The 23,140-nt window shown below is 36.4% G+C and overlaps 1 protein-coding gene across 1 annotated transcript in view; it reads left to right on the plus strand.

The window, feature by feature from the left end:
* Positions 1–22,803, plus strand: part of TPCN2 (two pore segment channel 2) — a 42,124-nt gene extending 19,321 nt beyond the window's left edge. Inside the window, exons 8-25 of the mRNA XM_026706632.2 lie at positions 60–159; positions 896–961; positions 2,127–2,191; positions 4,199–4,296; positions 4,697–4,778; positions 4,885–4,971; positions 6,644–6,763; positions 7,478–7,537; positions 7,625–7,753; positions 8,874–8,923; positions 9,537–9,636; positions 9,746–9,817; positions 13,692–13,765; positions 16,244–16,319; positions 16,860–16,942; positions 18,038–18,119; positions 18,760–18,845; positions 20,158–22,803. Of these exons, the coding sequence (XP_026562417.1) occupies positions 60–159; positions 896–961; positions 2,127–2,191; positions 4,199–4,296; positions 4,697–4,778; positions 4,885–4,971; positions 6,644–6,763; positions 7,478–7,537; positions 7,625–7,753; positions 8,874–8,923; positions 9,537–9,636; positions 9,746–9,817; positions 13,692–13,765; positions 16,244–16,319; positions 16,860–16,942; positions 18,038–18,119; positions 18,760–18,845; positions 20,158–20,236 (1,509 nt within the window). The 3' untranslated portion in view covers positions 20,237–22,803. The remainder of the gene's footprint in view (positions 1–59; positions 160–895; positions 962–2,126; positions 2,192–4,198; positions 4,297–4,696; positions 4,779–4,884; positions 4,972–6,643; positions 6,764–7,477; positions 7,538–7,624; positions 7,754–8,873; positions 8,924–9,536; positions 9,637–9,745; positions 9,818–13,691; positions 13,766–16,243; positions 16,320–16,859; positions 16,943–18,037; positions 18,120–18,759; positions 18,846–20,157) is intronic.
* The last annotated feature ends 337 nt before the right edge of the window (positions 22,804–23,140 follow it).

A 23,140-nucleotide genomic window follows, 5' to 3' on the forward strand; every position in this document is an offset into this window, starting at 1 on the left:
CTCTTAAGTGCCTTTGATTGGTTACTCTGTTTGCTAACAGTTTGGTTCTCTGTGGTTAGGATGCCCAACAGGATAAAGAATGGCAAGGATATTTTCATAATTTGACCGATTCATTAACTTCATTGCTGGTACTGTTGACAACTGCAAACAATCCAGATGGTAAGGATCCTTTTCCAAAAATACTTTCTTCTTCCTTCTTAATTTGTGGCTAACCTCAGAGATTCTTCATTCTTTAGCAACATTTTATCCCCCCCACCCCCCAAAAAAGTGTATATAAATAACTTTTTTTTCTCTCATATTATATGCTGATCCAGATTCCATAAAAACATTGAATAATTAATATGTGGAATTCATCATCACAAGAACTAGTGATAGTAACTAAGTTTGAGGGTGTTCAAAAGACATTGTATACCTTCATCTAGAACAGGTCTACCAAGAGCTGCTGTCTTACTTCTCGTTTGGGGGTAGAATGTACATATTTGATTACATAGGTTTAAAGAATGCCTGATTCCCAAGGAGCTCTCCATATGTTAGTTGAATGGGAAGGCTAATGGAAAAATGGCCTGTTCCCTTTTAAACCCTTCTTTTGATATTTCTGAGATATTTTTTTGGCAGAGAGTTTTATGAGAGGGGCAAAAAAGCTAGATTAAGATAAGGCTTAGCATGATCAAATAGGCCTTTGTAATCTATTACGTAGCTTCTAACCCAAACCAGGAATTGCAGACCCTTATTTGCATCAGATAATGATGAGTTCCCAAATAACTGCTAAAATGAATTCCCTGTTTCACTGCTAAAAACTACATAAGTCTCTGTTTAAGGATTATTATTAATTATTAGTACCTTAAACATGACATTTCTTAAACCTGATTTATTGTTTTTTTTAACTATTGGACAGTGATGATTCCTGCATATTCTAAGAATCGAGCATATTGCATCTTCTTTATACTCTTCACTGTGATAGGTAAGTTGATTGTTTCTTTGAATAGAAGACCCAAAGAAGCCATGCATTGTAAACTCATTCTTTACCATGTGATGGTAATTTCAGAATGTGCATAAAAAGTGAGTGGCTAAATGGAGGTGTGACTGAAGATATAAGGGTAACCAATGGTCTACTTTTCTGATTGTTAGTGAATTCTGCTCTTAAGCTCTGAGGGCTACAATGTACGTATCATCTTAAGCAGGGAAGGATTCACTAGTTTTATTGGGAACTTGTAAATAACAATAGCAATAGCACTTAGACTTATATGCTGCTTCACAGTGCTTTACAGCCCTTTCTAAGCAGTTTACAGAGTCAGCATATTGCCCCCAACAATCTGGCTCCCCATTTTATTCACCTCAGCCAGTGAGACTTGAACTGCCAAACTGCTGGCAATCAGCAGTGAGCAGAAATAGCCTGCAGTACTGCATTCTAACCACTGTGCCACCATAGCTCCTAAATGCAACTTATAAACTCCCCTAGGAAATTCATTAGAGGAAAACTTGTGTCCTGGCAGGTTGTAATCAGGACAGGGAGCCAGGTGAAAAGAAATTTGGAGTATAACTAATTCTGAGCTTCTGAAGGAAAGCTGTAAGTTTTTGATTCCTGACTAAGGAAATTCACAGTAGACATGTCTATGGCACTCCCGGAGTCTGTTGAGGTGTTCAGAATGTTTGCAGAAAATGAGGGATTCCATCTTGTCTAGGATGGTAGTGCAGAGAAGAGGCTGTAGAGAAGCAAACAAATATTAATTGGCAATGTTTTATGAGAAGGCTTTCAACACACTGTAGACCTAGCATGTGCCTGCGTAATGCAATCCTATGAGATTTATCTAGTTTATTTCTTTTCAATTTAATTGGTGATTCATACTTCCTAGTACTGCATGGTTCTCCTGATCCTTTATGAGGGCTGCATGCGCTCTTCCACAGGCAATTTTCTGTCATTGCATTTTGTTGTATTGCTTCTTTTTAACAATACAAGGAGTAAGCAAGGTTCTTGCCATAGTTGCTTTAGTATGCTCTTTCAATTGTGTGTTCAGATTGAGTGGAATGTAAAGATTGAGTTAATTCTTTGTTGTAGTTTGCAGGAAGAAAACAAATAAAACTATACTGTTGCCTAAAAAAAATAAGATAATTTCATATTGTTACAGGAAACTTATTTCTGATGAACTTGTTGACAGCAATAATATACAATCAGTTTCGGGGATATCTTTTGGTAAGTGAGGTTTAACAAAATGTTACAATTTATCATAGTTTCAAAGTGCTAAATCAGAGTTTAGGCTACTGAACAGGAAATGTAGTGTTTGATGTCATGGCAACTGGAACAGCAATAGCAATAGCACTTAGACTTATATACCATTTCATAATGCTTAACAGCCCTCTTTAAGTGGTTTACAGAGTCAGCATATTGCCCCCAACAATCCGGATCCTCATTTTACCAGCCTCGAAAGGGTGGAAGGCTGAGTCAACCTTGAATCTGGTAAGATTCGAAATGCTAAATTGCAGGCAGATGGCAGTCAGCAGAAGTAGCCTGTGGTACTGCATTCTAACCACTGTGTCATCCCAGCTGTCACCATGAAATGGTAGATATAAGGAGACCTTACAAACATCATATTCTTGAACTTACACTTCTGCTGTGGAGGAAAATGCTGCCGCCATGTCAATGTTGTGACCATGATTTATGAACTTGACTGCCTGCCATAGACTAGTGGTTGTCCCATTGTGATGATGATTGTGACATTCTTCTTATGTGAATGGAATCATAATCTTAAAAGTTTGGAAAACTAAAATGGTGAATAAGCATTTTTCAGCAAGATATTTGCTCATTCCATAATTATGATATTTTAATTGCAGAATGGATATAGATCAGACTAGATTTTTCAGATATCCAACATGTGTCTTTTCCAAAGTTCTCTTCATATGACACAATTTCTCCCATGCGGTGAAGTTTTTCCCACTTGATTTCTAAACATGGCTCTATTTCTAAACAGCCTCTGTTTCTAGTCTTCTCAGATTATAGAAAAAAAGTAATATAATATCCATTGCATAAACAAAATGTAATTAACTTGTCAAAAATTAACAAAAGAATGTAATGATCTGAGCTTATGTAGAATTCAACATAACATTGATATTTTGTTAGCTGGCAACACTTCAGCTGAATACATGAATTTGTTGGAAATTAGAAATTCTGTTTTATTATATAGAAATGGTAGCAGAGGTTTATTATATAGCCATACAGATTGGTAACAGAGGATGGTTACATAGCCATACAGGGTAAATAAAGTGTATAGTGTACAGTCACCATGGGCCTTGCTTAATGGTTTCAACTGTCAGAACAAAAGGAACCATAGATTACGCAAACTAAACACTGCCATCTACTGACTGAATAATTCTGTAATTGTTGCAATACAAATACATTCTCACATGTATTCCAACAGATTAACATTCAGTGAAAGCCTATATAAACACACAAAAAAGAGTTTCCTCTGCAAGATTTGTCTTTACTATATAAATATTGTCCCTTTGTATTACAATTATAAAAAATATATGAAATAACACTGCTGGGTTTCTTGTCCGTAAGCAATAAAATATTTTCTTCAACTTCCATGTTTTAATATTGGATAAACTTTGGTTAATGGAAACAAGTTAATCTTTCATTAAGCACTGGGCTGATGCTATACTGATGACATTTGCAGTATATGGACTGAAATTTTCCCCTTGAATAGGCAGTGTTAAATATTTTTCCGTATTTTAATTTGTCACACGGCATACATGTCCTTCCTTTGATTTTCGTTAGCCTCTATGACTTGGACATTAGTTGTTGAGTGTTGGTCTTTGCGTACTACAAAAATGGGGAATAGAGCCACCTGTGGTATCTACCTTTGGCTCCTAAGTAGGTCAGAAAGTAGCTTGTTTTTCTGAGATTCGTATTCATAATTCCTTTGAATTGATATTGAGAAATTTGAGAAATTTATAGTTGGATAATATTCATTTCCTTTCTGGTCATCCTGATTTTGTACTTCTGGCAAAACCAATCTTTGGGTTTCAGTAATTGCTGTTTCAAAACATTCTGTAACTTTTATCTTTCACAGTAATGACCTTTATAAATATCTATTGGACTAGTGGTCTGTATAGTAATGACCTATACAAATATCTGTTGGAGTAGTAATCTGTATCTGTCTGCTGTTAATTTCGATGGGCTTTCCTTTCATACATTTTTTAGAAATCAATTCAGTCATCGCTTTTCCGGAGACGCTTGGGAATCCGGGCTGCCTTTGAAGTTCTTTGTTCTTTGACAGAGACTGCAATCAATAAAAATACGTAAGTGAAAGACATCTTAAAGAACTGGTGGAAAATTAGTTTAATTTATTGATTAGCCCTTGGGCCATATCAAAGTGCAAAGTTCTAGACACTAATTATTATAACTAAAATCCGATAAAAACAATTTAAAATGAATTTGGAATAAAATACAGTTTACAAAGAAATTGGAATAAAATACAATAATTTAATATATAGATAAATAAAATATGATAAAATTATATTTTGATGTCACCCTACAATCTACCCCAATCAGTCCCACATATCCTGATCTTATCCAAACCATTTTGCTTAAGTACTGTGCAATATTAAATGTTAATTAGTAATTGTGCATAATTATGCACAAGGTATGTTTGTGTGAAGGCTGAACAGCAGAAGGTTTATGTGTCTTTTGATTTCCTAGCTTGTGTGTCCAATCTGAAGCTCTCCTTCAAGTCCTCCAGAAAGTAAAAATGGATTCCTATTGCAAAGAAGCAATCATTAGGGTAGGACACCATTTTTAGTTAAGTATGTGTTACTTTAGTTTGTTTTAAAGATAACTGTTTTTATAGACCCAAGTGTGATTCATACCTGTTTCTGTTCCATGTGCAGAAACTGCAATCTTGTCCCCCAGGAGGGCTGACAGCTACTCAGTTTCAGACACTTTTTGATGAACTTGACAAGCATAAAGTTAAAGAGGTATGAGACTAACTATTGTTGATGTGATTTGTATAAACCTGTGAGCTCTAAATACTTGAATCTGTCTATATATGTAATGAAATTGAAAAACAATTATTGGCAATATCAAGAAACTGGACAGATTTTTACAGGGGTACACCTGTCCAGTAGCTGGTATGCTTTTAAGTATGCTTAAAACATGCTTTAGTATGTTTTTAAGTATGCCTTGAAGACTCACATTTTTTATTGGCTTTCCCTAGCTGCTGCTTTTACGTACTATTTTTCTTTTCCTGTAGCACTGTTATAAAACCACTTTGAAATTCTGTACAATGGAAAGTGATAAGAAACAAGGACATGTTTCAAAAGACATTTCTGAAACTTTGTTTTCAGGAAGTGGTGAGGGCTGTATATGTGAATGGCAAGGATGGATGGATGAACATAACATCAGAACAGGAAATGCAGGCCAAAAGTCACTCTTGGCTTCAATAGTTTGTGGTACCAAAAGTAAGCTGGCTATGAATCAGAGAAATAGACATGATTAAGACGAACGAATGTTTCCCCTTTTGTAAATTAAATATTTTGTCTGAGTAGTGACTTTTAGAAGCATTCTAGAGGTTGGAAGTTATGTATCCTGTTAGTAGTGTTTCTCTGCTTTCAAATGAGACTACTAATGTTCTGCTGCCTAAATTTAAGATTCTTATGAGGAATGTAATATTTTCAGTAATTTGTGTAAAAATATCTACAACAGTGGGATACTGTCTACTATGCCAGAGCCTACCTACGTACCAGGTATACTCTAAATCAGGGGTCTCCAACCTTGGCAACTTTAAGACTTGTGGACTTCAACTCCCAGAATTCCTCAGCCAGTCTTGCTAACTGAGGAATTCTGGGAGTTGAAGTCAACAAGTCTTAAAGTTGCCAAGGTTGGAGACCCCTGCTCTGAATTGTTCAGATATTGATAAGTACTATATTCAGTGCTGATAATTGAGCCATATCCATTTTTGGATTAGAAGCCTTTTTATTAATGAACCATTGTCCAAGCTATGCATTTAAAAAGATGTGGGTATAATTTCTTTTTCTGCCATTCTGTCATGATATCCTCCCCGCCTCCCCCCAGCCTTTAAAAAGAGGATAAACTTAAGGAGAATCATATATACAGGTAATTTTCAATTTACATCAGTTCATTTAGTGACTGTTTTAGAGTTACAACAGCATTGAAAAAAGTGACTTATGACCTTTTTCCACACGACCATTGCAGCATCCCCATGATCATGTGATCAAAATTTAAAAGCTTGGCAGCTGACTCATATTTGTGACCATTGTAATGCCCTGGGATGACATAATCACATTTTGTGACCTTCTGACAAGCAAAGTCAATGGGGGAAAGCAGATTCACTTAAAACCATGTTACTAACTTAACAACTACCGTGACCACTATGGCAAGAAAGGTGATAGAATGGGATAAAACTCGATTAACAAATGTCTCACTTAGCAACATAAATTTTGGGCTCAATGATGGTTGTAAATCAAGGACTATTTGCAGTGCTTTCAATAGCAGACATTGCTCACGCGTATGCATCAAACTGATGAAATGGTATGCCCTTTTCAGACAATATCCCAAGGCCACATTTTCTTCAAAGCACTCTGTAAAAATAATTCCTGACAGACTTTTTTTATTCTGCTTTCTTTTCAGCGTCCTCCCAAACCAGATTATCAGTCACCCTTCTTACAACGAGTTCAGTTTATCTTTGGCCATCACTATTTTGGCTATTTAGGAAACGTTGTAGCAGTAGCAAATATTTTTTGCGTATGCGTAAGTATATGGTACCATTCGAAGTAGCGTCTTCTCTTGGTAGGGAAAGTCCTTTCCATATTGTATGTAAGAAAAATACTTAAGAAAAGTATTTAAAGTATTAGGAAATCTCTAATCATTTTATGTAAGTTAGCTTCATCTGGTCCACTGACAGGAGTCCTGGATTAAGGATCCAGCACCTAAGGACTGGCCTGATGTCTTTATTTTATTTTTACAACTGTGAGATAAATTAGGTTGAGGCTGTGCAACTGCCCAGCTGTATCTTAAGATGTTTCATGATAAATCAGGATTTGAACCTAGATCTCTCTAGTCTTGGTCAGATATTTTATCCAATGACTTTGCTGATATTTATGTTTGCAGTTGTATATAAGCAGGACCTTGTGGGAGTAGCCTAACAATGTGTTCTTGAATACTATAGGCCTGGGGGATATGTTTCTATAAGCCATTGCATGCTTATATTATTTGAGGAGTCAAATAAAAAGCAGTTCAGTGATCAGTTCATATACGACTGGTGAGATTAGCCTAGAAAATCTTCTAAAAGTTGATTGGCATGCAGTAATAACTTTGTACCTAACAAATAGTAGTCAGTTGGTTGACTAACAGTTTTCATGGAGTGTGTAATTTTTCATGACTACTTTATATGTCCTAGATGCACTATTATAATGTACTACAGTTGTTTTGCCTCTGATAACCTGTGATCATTTTCCTTCCCAGGGAGTCATGGTAATAGATGCAGATAAGCCACCTACTCTCCGAGATGACTTTTTCTTAGGGGTAAGACCATCTGTTCCCATGAGACCCTGTTCTTGTTATTCGCTAAAAGCTCTGGTTTTAATTGCACTTTAACTCTCTTTTTTCAAGGTTACAAACTGTTTCTTCATTTTGTACTACCTTCTGGAAATAGTGCTGAAATTAGTGGCCTTGGGATTAAAAAGATACTTATCCTATCCAAGCAACATATTCGATGGACTTCTGACTTTGGTTCTGATGGTAAGTGTCATGGAATTATTTCCCTTCTGCTTTTACATAATAGTTTTTCCAGAAGAGTTTTCAAGAAGTGCTTTTTTTTTTGGAACAAATCTCATTAAGATATTCCTTTGAACTTTATGAAAACCTCTTATCGCTTCTGAGGCCATGGTTTCCATTTTTCTAAGTGGGTGTGTATGTTGTTCTTTGTACGTGTTCAAATAGCAATAGCACTTAGGCTTATATACTGCTTCACAGTGCTTTAGAGCCCCCCCCAAAAAAAAAAAAAAAAAAAAGTCTGGTTCCTCATTTTACCAACCTCGGAAGGATTGAAGGCTGAGTCAGCTTTGAGCTGGTGAGAATTGAATAGTCAGCAGAAGTAGCCTGCAGTACTACATTCTAACCACTGCACTACCACGGATTTTTAAATAAGAGGGTGGGGTGTTTGTATGTAGGTATATATGGACATATATAGTATGCACATATATGTCTGTGAAGATAGGTAGATGGGAATCAACTCACTCTTCTGACCTTATTCAGATGAGATGTTTGATAGGAAATTAACTTATTTAGTACTCATTGACTGAATGACAGTGTAATATTTTGGCTAGCATTGCCCTTGTTTTTAATTTCATTTCAGGCTATGATGCCTGCATGCACACATGCAGACATGCACATATATATTTCCGGGAATGATTTCAGTAGAAGTTGGCAGTTGAAATGGGCAAAATATAAGACTTTATTTGTATTTACCACTTATTTTTACCCTGTCAAACACTATGGAAGGGGTGGTGGTGCTAATTTTAAATTCAAAACTGTCTTCCTTTTAAATTAAAAACTTCTTGTTGAGCATTGTCATTGTTCATTTTCTTTTCCCATGTTATACTTGAATAATATTAATTTATAATAAATGGCTCTGACCCAATGATGAACAAATGGACTTCTTAATCTCTTCTTCCTTGCGCCCTTTTGCTGCCTCTCCCCTGCCGTCTGCTCCCATCTCTTGAACAACATTGGAGGTCACTGTAGATGCTGCACAGATAGGAAATCATTTTGCTAGCTTTGGCCTGTTTTTGCTGACAGGTGGACATGTTATACCCAAATTGGTTATAATTTTTACTTTTTACTTCTTTTCTTCTCAAAGGTTTTGGAGGTGTCCACATTTGCTGTATATGGGTTTCCTCATCCAGGCTGGTATGTGTCCCTAGTAAGCAATGTTTGGTTACTTTGAAATTGGTATCTACAGCACTTTTTTAATGGTAGTAACAGTTGAATATGTTCTGTTGGAATATTGGAGTAGAAAAACTCAAAAGCAGAAGCTATTTCTTACATCATGCAAAACAATTTTTTTCTGACTGATTCAGTAATTTGGAATTATCAAGGTACTCTTTTAAAATAGTGTGAATATAAGGTCTATGTTTCTACAGAGAAAAGACTACAATATTGGGATTTTGCCACATAGCATTGATATTGTATGTCTTGGTAAGGAAACCTTATAAAAAGGAGTGAAAAATAAAAGTGGTATAACCCTATCAGATCACAACACCTTTGAAACTGTTGTAAATATGTGTAAGCTCCATCCTGTTATATTTAATCTTGAAATAATGACTAACAAAATCATTCAAGAATGGAGAATTAAGATTCAGGCTATTATGTATGGTCTTGGTTTTTATCTCTCTTTTTTTTCAATATCTGGCATTGCTAAAGTTATGTTTTGGTTGGTTGAAAGAGCAACCACATTTAATGTTGCTGGTTGCTCCTCTCTGTTTTTTCCCCTGCAAATCTTTTTTTTTTTCTGTTCTTCTAGGAGACCTGAAATGTTGGGCTTGCTGTCTCTATGGGACATGGTTCGTCTAGCAAATATGCTGATTGTGTTCAGATTTTTACGGATCATCCCAAACATTACAGTAATTTCATTTTTTTTGGTATAGATTTTAATTTTGCTTTTCTCTCTTAAGACTAAAGAATGTCAAAAAATAAACACACTAATGAGTCTTTTCTTTTCTCCCTCCAAAGTTCATGTCTTTAGTTGCCAGTACACTGTTGGATTTAGTGAAAAACATAAGAACCTTTGCAGGAATTTTGATTGTAAGTATAAACAACAACAACCTAAGAATGATTTGTGCCTCTTTGTTCCGTCATCTATGAAATTTTTATCAAGAAACATCGGCAATTTATGGAAACAAATACTGCCCATCCACTCTATCTTTCTATCTCTTTTTCTGTCTAATTCTGAACTTGATCAAGCACACAGTACAAAGATAATAATAGCTATATGGGACCTCCCTAAGTTTATAGGCATATATCTATTATAAGAAAATAAAATTTAAAAAAGACATGGACTAAGAATGAGCTGTGAACTTCCAGGATCTATGAAATACTAAGTGCAGCTGACTCATAGGAAACTAATTGTCAGCTAAAGAGAGCGTAATCTGTACCAGTATATACCTAGTATTTTTTTGAGGGGCGGTGGGGGGGGGGGGAGTGAATTAGAGGCATACTTCAAGCCTAAAAAATACTTCCCAGAGAAAGAGGATATGTCTAGATGCAGGAATGTTTTCACAGATAAATGATGGCTTTCATATTTCCCACAGGTCCTTTATGTCTTGTATTCCTATTAAAGTATTCAGGCAATGAGCTCTAAACGTGAATTGCTATGTAGGACATCATCAGAAGACATTATAGCGGGAGGGATAGAGGGATACACATATGAGCCTGTTTAGGGAGTGTCAAATTTCTCAACTTTCAGTTTCCAAACATTATGGGTGCTCAAAAGTTGTGACATGCCTTGGGGATTGTAAAGATATTTTGGTTGCTTTAATATAATTTAGATGTGCTTGGTAAGTAACTACATCAATATAATAATTTTTAAACATTTTGTTTGTTTCATGCTGGTTGGAGTCTTTAATGCTGTTGTCTTTAGGGAACAGTGTTTTGTACAGGGAGGACAGATGAGTCGTGCAGAGTTCGCACAGACAGCAAACTTGGTGTCAGTGGGGAAGCAAAACTACACTTGCAACTTCTACACATTTCAGGAGTATTCCATGAATGGAGAAAAATATTTTGTGATTTAAAAAAAAAAGAAATTAAAGAAGGGAAATGCTTATTTAGACAATGTTTGGGAACCAGAAAAATGCAAGGGCAACTGAGATTCTGATAGCTTATAAACATCTGAAAACATCCAGTTCTAGGATGCTGTTTGCTTTTAAGGTTTTTTTAAAAAATATTTTGAATGGAATAGTCTGGGGAATGAGGAATCTTTCCCCAGTCTTATTTATTTGTTCTCCCCAAGACACCAATCTATGAGGAAGATAGGAGCCATGTAAGAATTTTCATGGAGTGTGTGCTATGTTGTTGAAATTTTCCATGCGCCAAATTATTCATACAGCATATGGTATTTGTGTTTGTGTGTATGTTTGCATACACACCTTTGGAACAGTCTTGAGTCCTAGAAACTATGTACTGGACAGGTCTCTGTAATTTGCAACATTTTTAGAAGTGGTTTGTCATTGCCTTCTATTGTCGAGAAGAGTGTGACTGATCCAAAGTCACCCAGCTGGCTTTGTGACTAAGGCAGAGCTATAATTCAGTCTCCTGATTTCCAGCTTGGTGTCTTTAATCACTGTACCAACAGACAGACTTTCTTGTCATTTGTATGGCTAAGGGATTTCCTGTAGTCTCTCATCCAAGTACTTTTAATATTCTGGGATTAGCAAAGATCAGTTACATATTGTCATTAAAATACCTCTTGCTTTGGAGTGCCCCAGAATTTTCTTTTGGATGTTATATGGTAAATGTAGTGAACATTATTGGACAATTCCATCAGGTTGCAACAGAAGGAGAAAGAGAATCTTTCTAATGCTATCAGCAGTTATGGTCTCAGTTAAATAGCTCCTATCCGTAACTTTTTTTGTTCACTTGTGGCCTTTCTGAGAATCATATCTTTAAATATTAATATCTGAATTTGTTTCTCCTACTTGTTCTTCGTCTCCTCACCTCTGGTGATACTTGCATTATTAATGGATCCTTTGAATTATAATCAGGACCAATTATATTTCAAAGTGATCAGTATTGACTCCCAATCTGTTATTATCAACAACAGTCCATTATTGTTATTGTTATTTGTGTTATTTGCTAAAGTGATATTTATTAAATTATTTTCATATAATAAATGTTTGGACAATTTGAAACTTCATGAAGGAGTCAATGAGCTGAACATTGTTGGTCTCTGTGAACTGGCAAAAGAAAGCATTTTACTTATTTATGTATTAAGTATATATTGTTGCCCATTCACAAGAATACTTGCATGATGTATTCCATTCATCCTACTGCTAGATTGCTGAAAGGATTAGGCCTTAAGAAATCATAAGTCCCTCAACAATTGTTACATAATGAGAGAGAAGAAAATTTCTGCTAGAACATTTGATCTCCTTTGCACTAAAACCACAGTGATGTTACTTCTTGAGTTTTAGATGTATAATACTGTGATACTTTCCTAATAGTGTACCCATGGTTAGTTTTTGCATGATGTTCCATCTTTAGAAAGAGATTCTAGAGTAGAACTAATTATCATTCAAATTTAGAATGGGTCTTAATTTTGAGAATTATTTACATTCTCCCTCCCTTTCTTGCTGGCTTTCTTTTTAGCTTTCTAGCTTTATTTCTAGCTTTCAGTTGCAGAAAACCTTTTTGTTGCTTTGAGACATGTAATCATTTGTGTGCACTTGTTAAAATATACTATCTACTTCATTTTAACAAATTGACATAATAATTCATTTGACTTTCTATGATTATCACAAGGAGGAGAGCTCCACCTGTTGGCCGGTTTATGCATCGCAGGTTGAAAATAATCCAGCGCAATTAAAATCTTTTAAATATTTTGGCAGATAATCCATGGGATTTTTCCATAACAGAGACATAAATACTAACAATTTTCCCAGGCTCACTGAAATGTTTATCTTCCTTAAAGCAAGGCCAGAAATAACATGTGTGTATGAGAAAAGGAGGCATACACATACAATTTGTGTATGCCACATATTGATGCTATTCTAAGTGACTCCATTAGATTTGCTGTGATACACTGTTTGTTCCTTTAAAAAACTGACCCCATAGATAACATTTGAAAGCATTTATGTGATCATTTTTATAAAAAGAAGTTGACATTTAAAAAAAAAATCACATATAGATGTTATGATGTTTTTCTGCCAGAAAGTACTTAGTGTCCATCTGAAAATCAGGGTAATGAGAATCACAGTGAAGTAATTAATTGTTTGAAGGAACATCTATTATGTGCAGAAGCACTGCAGCCTACCTCTGTGAACATGCTGTATTTTTAGGAATAGCAGTGGATAAAGTTAGGTTATTGGGATATTTGGCTGCACTCCCTCCAAACAATGTGATTGGAGAAGCTGTTATAACCTTAGGAAGAGCATTACACAGTTAAAAAGCGTATGAACAAGAAGATGGTTTAAATTTTCTTGAGTGTATCTACTTTTAAGATTGCCAAAGGAGACTCTTTTGTATATTTGCTGCCTTCATTCCTTCTCTATTTTTATAATTCAAAGTTAACAATTCTCTTTTTGTACCTGGAAAATGCAAGTTCAATTATGAGAAGTCCAGGTAATACAGCCAGACATAAATTAAGCATATCCCTGGATTTGCCAGTTGCTGTTTCTCCAGAGCAGTGCAGCGACTTACAGCAAACCTCTTGTGCAGACTGCTGGTAGCTCTGAACCAAAAAAATAATGCATTTGTATTCATGTAAATGAATGAACATCAAATCATGAGTCACTCTCCTGGAAATACGATGCAGGCAGTGTAAGCTTAAGCAATGGGGAGGAGAAGTTAAGAATTCAACAATAATCCACACTTCTGATTTATTGTGTCAACTAAATGAAGCTTGCACCGTGTTGTTGCATCGCTCTCAGTTGGCTTCAGTATCGTGTCAACTTTTATTTCACAGGTGGCTTTCTATGCATTTGCAATAATTGGCATGGAGCTGTTTGGAGGCACCATTACTCCCATGGGCAATGTCAGGTAAGAAGGGAAGTCAGCATGCCATTCCTGGTTGCGAGAAGATACAGTTGGTCTGTGTAGCCTCTAGTACAGCATGGAAGTAGATCTGTAACACTGTTAAATGTTAATAATCTGTGGTGATGAAGATTTATGGGAGACATTTCTTGGGCAAAGTAGGCTAATTTATACAGATAGTCCTCGACTTACAGCTACAATTGGGTCTGAAACTTCCATTGGTAAGCAAAGTGGTTGTTCAGTGAGTCTCACTCCATTTTACCACATTTTTGTGGTTGTTTAGTGAATCATAGTCATTAAGTGAATTTAGTTTTACCCCCTTAACTTGGTTTATTGAAACCAGTGGTGGGATTCAATTTTTTTTTACTACCGATTCTGTGGGCACGGCTTGGTGGCATGTTGTAGCTTGGTGGGTGTGGCAAGGGAAGGATACTACAAAATCCCAATTCCCTCCCCACCTCACTAACCTGCTTTCCAGCTCCGTTCTCCTTGCAGGGCAACAAAAGAACACCCAGCCGATCAGCTGGCAGGCAGAGAATAGATGAGGGCTGGGGCAGTCAAAGGTGGTATTTGCCGGTTCTCCAAACTACTCAAAATTTCCACTACCGGTTCTCCAGAACTAGTCAGAACCTGCTGAATACCACCTCTGGTTGAAACCAGCTGGGAAGATTGCAAATGGAGATCACATGTCTCTGGGACACAGGAACTGTCATAAATAAATGCCAGTTGCCAAGCACCTAGATATTGATCCTGTCACCATGGGGATGCTACAGTGGTTGTGAGTATGAAGACAGGTCACTTTTTTCAATGCTGTTGTAACCTTGAATGGCTGTTAAAACGAATGGTTGTAAGCTGAGGATTGTCTTTATAAAGCTACAGAGAGAGAGAGGGGGATCTTTTAAATTAAAATCGTACCAGTTGTGATTCTATATATTTACACTGTTTCTGGGAATAATTATCTGTAAAGCGTTGATTGAACTTCGAAGCTGTCAAATTCCTATAATGCAGCTAGTCCTCGACTTACAACAGTTCGTGTAGTGACCGTTCGAAGTTATGACGACACTGACAAAAGGGACTTAGGACCATTTTTCACACTTATGAGTATTGCAGCTTCCCTAGAATCACCCAATCAAAATTAAGACACTTGGCAACTGACTCATACTCATCATTACTAACTGATCATCCCAAAGATGCTTTTTTTCAAAAGGCAACGGGAATTTCTGTTTTTTTCTGTGAAGGTGTTTGGCTTCTCATCCAAGAAGCTTCTTCAGCTCTGACTGGATGGTGGGAAATGACATGTAGACCGCTCAGACATTTAGAGTTTAGAGATGCCAACAGTGATTATTTCCCACCATCCAGTCAGAGCTGAAGAAGCTTCTTGGATGAAAAGCAAAATATCTTCAAAGAAAAATCAGAAAGTCCAGTTGCCTCTTGAAAAAAGCACCTTTGGGAAAATCATGACCTGAATGACTGAGAATCTCCATAAACATTACTAACTGATATATTTCTGGGCAACTGGTTATTATTATTATTATTAATTCAAATATGTGGATTCTTCAGGCACTTTTTCTTTAAAAGCGTGCAAATAAGAACTTATTGCTCTCATGGGCCAGTTTGCTCTTTTGTGGAAGTCTTTAACAAGGGTTTTTCTAAGATTTCAACTGTGCTTGAAAGTCAAGCTTTGTAAAACCCGGTTATAATTTCATCATAATGAAGAAAAATCATTGAAATTGGGTACAGATGTATTTTCTTCTTCTTCTTTAAAGATAGCTTCTTTAGAGTAGAGTCCTTGCAAAGGAAAGGATTCTGGACTGAAATGATTTCTCGTTTTAAGGCCCTGCTAACACTACAGGTAGTCCTCGTCTTATGAAGGTTCATTTAACGATGATTCAGACGGCCTGGGAAAAAATGAATTACAATCTGTATTTGCGCTTCCAACCTTCACACTACCCTCACAGTCGTGTGATCGCGGTTCAGGCATTTAACAACTGGCTTGCATTTACCACCAGTTGCAGCATCCTGCAATCACGTGAATTGTGATCTTTTTCTGCCAATTTTCGGCCAAAAATGTGCATTGGGGGAGCTGCATCCACTTAACAACTCCATGAACAACCCTCATAGAAATCGGGCTGACTCAACCTAAAACTGCCATGACTTACAACAGAAATTCCAGTCCCAGTTGGAGTTGTAAGTTGAGGAATACCAATATTTCTTGAATTTAAAGTTAATGCTTCTGCTCTGCAACATCTGGCTGTCTGTTTATTTTTCTCACTATATTCTTTTAGCTCTGAAGCATCTTATTTTTTTTCTTTTTTTGTCTTGTCTTCATTTTTAAAATCTCCAGATTTAATTTTCCTCTTCATTTTAAGAAATCTAAAAGTATACTTATGGTAAAAGAATCCGCTAATTTAGCATTTGATCTGTGCAGGGCCACATTGCATACAGTGATGAAATAACTTTGAGTTGTTCATTATTCTATTATAGCTTTGTAAATACAACTTTCAAATGTGGCATTTTTGAACAACTGGAATATTGGCCAAACAACTTTGATGATTTTGCTGTGAGTATTACTCAATATGTATTAATTAGTTGCTTTAATTACTATCTCCTTTTCTACTTATGACCATAACTTTGTTGCTTGTGTCTTTACAATTTATATTGTTTTATTTGCTTTTCTAGCACGATTAATGTTGATTCTATCACTAAGTGTTACATCTTATGATTTATGATGAATGTATTTTTATGATGCTTATGATCATCATTTAGCACTGATAGCTTTTATGTACAATGAGAGCTTATGCATTGAAGACAAATTCCTTGTGTGTCCAATCACATTTGGCCAATAAAAGAATTCTCTTCCCTTCCCTTCCCTTCCCTTCCCTTCCCTTCCCTTCCCTTCCCTTCCCTTCCCTTCCCTTCCCTTCCCTTCCCTTCCCTTCCCTCCTCTCCTCTCCTCTCCTCTTCTGTTCCACTCCATTCCATTCCATTCCATTCATTACTAGTTTTTTGGCTTGGTAGCTCCACGTTTTCTCTTATATATTCTGAAATTCTCATAATAGGTTAACATGCATTACAACTACTTTTCTTATCCCTAATATAGGCAGCACTAGTGACTTTGTGGGATGTGATGGTTGTGAACAACTGGCAGGTTTTCTTGGAGGCATATTCCAGATATACTTCTCCGTGAGTAATAAACTAAACCTATGCTTTTTGCAATGCATTTGGTAACCTAATTCAGACATGGACTTCTCAAATTATCAGACAAGTCTCCAATTAAAAAAATCTGCGCTTTATCTCGTACTATATACTCTGTTTTGTTGTTTCCTTCGTCTGTGCAGAAGCAGCAAAAACAGAATCCCTATTACATGGCAGACTCATCATTGTGGTTACTTTTACAATGTATAGTCCTTGATGCTCAGCAAACCCCATTCCCTTCTAGTACTTATGATGTTACCTAGTTGGGTAGTGAAATGTCTGCAAAAACAAAACAAAACTCAGCCAAGCTCAAAAAGTGCCAAGGATCCCACAGTTGAACTCTAAGCTATAAACATTCTCTTCTATTAGTTTTATGCTCTCAGAGAAAGTGAAAAATAGAGTGGGAACACATTGGTTGCCTCTTTTGGAGCACTGCCAGGATAAGCCATCAATCAACAATAATAAGCTAGTATAGCAAGAGAGATATAGGCGGTTAATTATTTTTAAAAAGCAAGTTATGATACATAAACTGCAAAATCTAGAACTGGTAATAGTCTTAATTAGATTAGAACATATGATCAATGGAGATTATCAATCATCCAGGTCATAGTTGTCCCTAAGGTGGTTTTTCCAAAAAACAACTGGACTTTCTCGTCCCCCCACCCTCTGAAAATATCTTGCTCATCTGGTTGTTTTTCAGAGAACTGAAATGTTTTCAAAGGAAAAAAACCCCAAGAAAGTCCAATTACCTTTTGGAAAAAGTACGTTTGGAGCCAGCAGTAGAGTGGATTTAGATTGCATCCTGCAGGATATCTAGGACAAAAAAAAAATCGACAAGAAAATTCTAGAGGCATAAAAAAAATGCTAAAAGACCACAAGAAAAATTTAAGTGGCAGGAATAATTCACCTATGAGAATACAAGGATATGCAACTTTGTAATTTGTAACAGGAACTGGAAGGAATACCAAACAGGAAATGTGTGGTGTGCTACAGGTCACACACAGTGCAGGGAATTCTAAGACTGGAATTGTAATAATAGGCATAACTTGATTTTATCTTCTTTCTTTCTTTTTTCTTTTACAGCTGGTCAAAATTGTACTTTGTCACCTGGTGGCTGACTTCCTCTGTCATCTGGGTCAATCTTTTTATAGCCTTGCTTTTAGAGGTAAGGCTTGACTGGCCATCCAAAGCCATAGGCCTAAAGAACACATGAGCATTTACGGGTGGCTTCACTTGGAGTAACAAATTGCATTTATGGGTGGTTTCACTTGGACTAGCAAATCTCCTGATGTCACAGTAGGATGGACAGCATATACAGTACTAAGTTATCTGGAAAAATAGTTTTTAAATTAGGTTACCAGAGTCGAAAGTTCATTTGTGACTTTCCATGGAAGCCCCTTTCACACACACACACACACACACACACACACACATTTAATATTAGGTTCCAGAAGTAATACATATTACTATGGATGACACTTACCTTGAGCACCTTGTGTTGGGCAATTTCAAGTTGATTTGTAAGGTGTTTCCTTTCAATTGTTAATAAAGGAAGTACGCTGTCCATAGAAATGTGTGCTTCCCTTAAATCTTATTCAATGGAACCTTCTCTCTTTTTAGACGCCCAAATTTCAACCCAGTTATAATTTTTGTTGCTGTGACTTCCACAAATAGCTATCTCTGATTATATGCTAATCACAGGAATTGGCTGCAGGCCTTGATTTTTTTTTTTTAAAAAAATTGCAAATGAATTAAGAGGCTCCTCTCTCATAAAATGGTATTCGTTTCCTCTTCTTAAATTGCAGAATTTTATTCATAAATGGGATCGTCGCTGCCATAGGCCATCTCTCTCAGAAGTCGAATATCAAATGACAGTGGAACTCCTCTTCAGGTACAAGCACAGCAACACAGCCGCTTTGTATTTTTAATTGAGAAATAAACTTACCAAGAACTAGAGTGCAACAAATGTGCGTTAACAGTTGTTGTTTTTACTGCCAGGACTGAAACACTCCCAATGGGAAACAGCCTCAGGGACTCCATGCAACGAGTGCCAGAATTTAGAGCATGTTGCCCTATTTTATTTTTATGTGATTAGAGGTAGTCCTCAACTTATGGCCACAATTGAGCCCAAAATTTCTGTTGCTGAGACATTTGTTTACATTGTTAACAAAATGAAATACAATGTAGAGAAAAGTAAAGTCCAACACTTAGGCAAGAAAAACCAAAAGTACACATATAGACTGGGTGAAACCAGGCTCAATAGCAATAACTGTGAGAGGGATCTTGGAGTCCTAGGGGACAACCAGCAAAATATGATCCAGCAGTGTGCAGCAGCAGCCAAAAATGCTAATGCAATCCTAAGTTGCATTAGCAGAGAGATACAATCAAGATCAAAGGAGGTACTAATACCACTCTGTAAAGACCACACCTAGAATACTGCATCCAGTTTTGTTCATCACATTACAAAGAAGATGTTGAGACTCTAGAAAAAGTACAGAGAAGAACAACCAGGATGATTAGGGATTGGAGGTTAAAACATATGATGAATGGTTACAGGAAAGGACCAGGAGAGACATAATAGTGGTCTTCCAATATTTGAGGGGCTGCCACAGAGAGGAAGGGGTCAAGCTATTTTCTAAAGCACCTGTAGGCCAGACAAGGAATAATGGATGGAAACTGAACAAGGAGAGATTTAACCTGGAAATAAGGAGAAACTTTCTGACAGTGAGAACAATCAACCAATGGAACAGCTTGCCCTCAAAAGTTGTGGGAGCGCCATCACTTGAGACTTCCAAGAAGAGGTTGGACTGCCATTTGTCAGAAATGGTGTAGGGTCTCCCACTTGGGCGGGGGGTTGGACTAGATGACCTACAAGGTCCCTTCCAACTCTGATTATCTGTTATCTGAGTTTTGCCCCATTTGATGACCTATCTTGCGACTGTAGCTTTGAACAGTCACTAAATGAATACTCTAAGTCGAGGACTACCCATATACGATACGCTAGCAACGTTGCTGGAGAATCTATTTTAAAATAAAGCAAAAATATAATTTTGCATATGAAATATGTAATGAATGATGGCCTACAAAAGCTTTTAACGTTAAAATGCCTAGGGAAGTTATTTCTGGTGTATAAACATATGTAAAGTGTCTGTACTAAGACACTGGCTCTGCTATTTTTCAGTGATTCTGGCTTGTTCTTTCAGGGATGTTTTAGAAGAACCAACGGAGGAAGAACTGATTGCAAGACTTCACCAGCATCCACATATGCATCTATATAGATGACGCTTTAGCTGGAAGTGGCCATCCAGCCTCATCATGCCTGCATGCAGGTTTTAGAGCTGAAGAGAAGATAACACTTATTTCTTTCTAGAAAGAGTGCTAAAATCTTGATTTTATTTTTGAACATTGCTAAAGGACCCTTGGGTTCACTCTAAACATATTTTTTAAAATCCTAATTTGACTTCCTTTTAAGTTGATTTATGGAATAGAGAATTATGCTTTTAAGAAAGGGAAATGGATCAGTGATACTGCACTTTATAGTAAATGTGGTGGAACATAAATAATCAAATCATCTGGTCTGGTGATAGCGCTACAGACAGTGCAAAATGCAAACCTTCTACAGAGGCAAACTTCCTTTTTTTAGTATTTGTTCTGTGATATGCTAGGGCAGTGCCTTATTGTTTGCAAAAATGTTTTAGTAAATGTCTAAATGTTTCAAATACAGGATAAATGTTTAAAACTAAAGTTAGGGATTCATATAAAAGGTTGTTATATGTTCCAATGCGGCAAGCTATTTTAGAAAGAAGAAGAAGACCATTCCAGTTTCAATATCTGTCCAAATCTTCATAGCAACTTCATGCAGATATCACTTCAACCCTTGGTTGACTGTATGTTACATTAATGATGTACCTAGGAGCCTTTGGGGACTTGAATTCATGGCATTAAGGTGCTTAATATTTTGTCTCCCTGCCCCTCTAATCCCTTTCCTTATCAGAAGCAGCCCTTGTAATTTTGAGACAATCTAGATTAAGACCATCGTGGGAAGCGAATGGGTTACAACCCCTATTTCTTGTTTGAGGCTCAACTTTGCCTTGTTTTCCCATTTTTGGTGAAGCCTAATCTGAGTGTCATTGCTGAAATAAGTACTGGAGAGGAAAAGAGTTGAAATAATTGGCTTTTTCTTTATTGCAGAGACTAGGTCTATGTCTCATACTTGGGTTCTTAGGTGAGTTTTGTAACTGTCCACACGTATTGTGGCAAACATTTTGTGAGCGCTCCCCAACCCATTTTGCAAGAACACCTCTGACACATAGACATTACTCAAAATGCACTCATTGGCCATAAAATTTGGGAACCTAATAAAAATTCAGCATTGTTTCATGTCAGTAAGAACAAAATTATAGAAATTAAGTCTTAGTCCTTTTAATCATATCAGCAGCAAATATATTTGGATCGGCTATCTTATGATTCCATCAGATGTTATGTAAACATCTATCTGTGTGACTCCCTGAGATTCCTATGTCTTTGATCTGAAAAGATGATCCATCTAAAATTCACCAATTCAGTGAATTATAGAACTTCCATTCTATTATTAAATTATTTCATTCATTCAGGGATGCTAAATAGAATTATTCTTCTACTTCTGATTTTTTTTCATCAGTATTGAAAGGGAAATTCTTTGACACTAAAGAATTTGATTAAATAACCATGGTCATCTCATAATGTTTGGTTAATTAAAAATGCATTGAAATATTAATTCTCTTCCTTAAGCAATGTAGTACTTTTCATATACTATATGCAATGTTTCTCAACCTCAGCAATTTTAAGATACGTGGAAATGCTTGAGTAATTCTGGTAGCTGAAGTTCACACATCTTAAAGTTGATGAGGTTAAAAAAATAATAACATATATAAAGGCTAGATTTTTCTTAACCCGATTTTCTGGGTCCACACAACATACTGGTAGGCTGGTTTGCTTTAAAACTGTGCAAGAGATTTTGCAGTGAGATGTTTTTGGTATGAACTCTCACAGAGTGCAAAATCACCAGTTTTGCACATTCCAAGAAATGTTGAGCTCAAAACAGCTCAGTTTCCAGATGACTCAAAACAATTTTTGAGTGCTCATTATGGGGTTTATTTTCTTTGTTGACAGAGCTCCCATTTTCAAAAGAAAATCCTTTCTTTACTATATTACGGATCAATTGCATTTTGAATATTACCCTTCCTTAAAAATTCTGTTACACAAAGAAAGTTAAGGAAGAGCAACTAGACTATAGCCTTTTTCTGAAATATTAAATCTATTTTACGCTACTAATATATGCTAACTATATATCTATATCTACAGAAACTTTGGCATTCCTTTAAACCCAAAGTTTTCATAGCTTACTTCAAGGATGAGGACCTATTGACTATTTCTAGGGCTGTCGAAGCAGCTTCAGGAGGACAATTCCCTTATCCCTGGCTTCTTTTGGTTTGATTTGTCCTTTGGGCATCAATAACAACTATTACATACAACATGATTCTTTATGGATCTTTTCATTAAATTTAAGCTTAAGAAAAATGAGAGTTTTTCTGTACTCAGGATATGGCAGGTATAACTTCCAACATTCTTCATGCTACGTTTTCCAGTGGTGCAATTTGGGCAATTCAGGTATACCAGTGCAATATAATTTTGAATTTCTCATGCTCTGAGAACATATGAAAAAACCACTAAAGTTGTTTGGATATTATGAAGTTTTATGTATTAATTTGGGGGCGGGGGACGGGGATAAATTGTAAAATGTATCTATGTGAGTCCTTTTTTAAGAGCACAGATGTTAGTATATTTAATTAAAATATTTTTGAAACAGTTGGGAGTTTTATAAATTATTTTGTGTTTCTACTAGAATTAAATCTGAAGTCCCAAATCTCAAGTGGTTTGGCTTTCTTCATGCATTTTGCTGTAAGTTCTCAAAAAGATATAGAGCAGGGGAGTCCAACCTTGGCAACTTTAAGACTTGTGGACTTCTACTCCCAGAATTCCTCAGCCAGCTTGGCTGGTTGTGGAATTCTGGGTGTTGAAGGTCCATAAGTCCTAAAGTTGACACAGTTGGACATCTCTGGTTTGGAGTAAAACTGCAAATATGTAAATTAGATTGATCATAGCATCAATAGCATCAGACAGCTGTTGCACAGTTTCTACAGTTTT

This window comes from Pseudonaja textilis, chromosome 1, assembly GCF_049901715.1.
Source record: "Pseudonaja textilis isolate UNSWEBS1 chromosome 1, rPseTex1.2, whole genome shotgun sequence".
NCBI classification, from domain to species: Eukaryota; Metazoa; Chordata; class Lepidosauria; order Squamata; family Elapidae; genus Pseudonaja; species Pseudonaja textilis.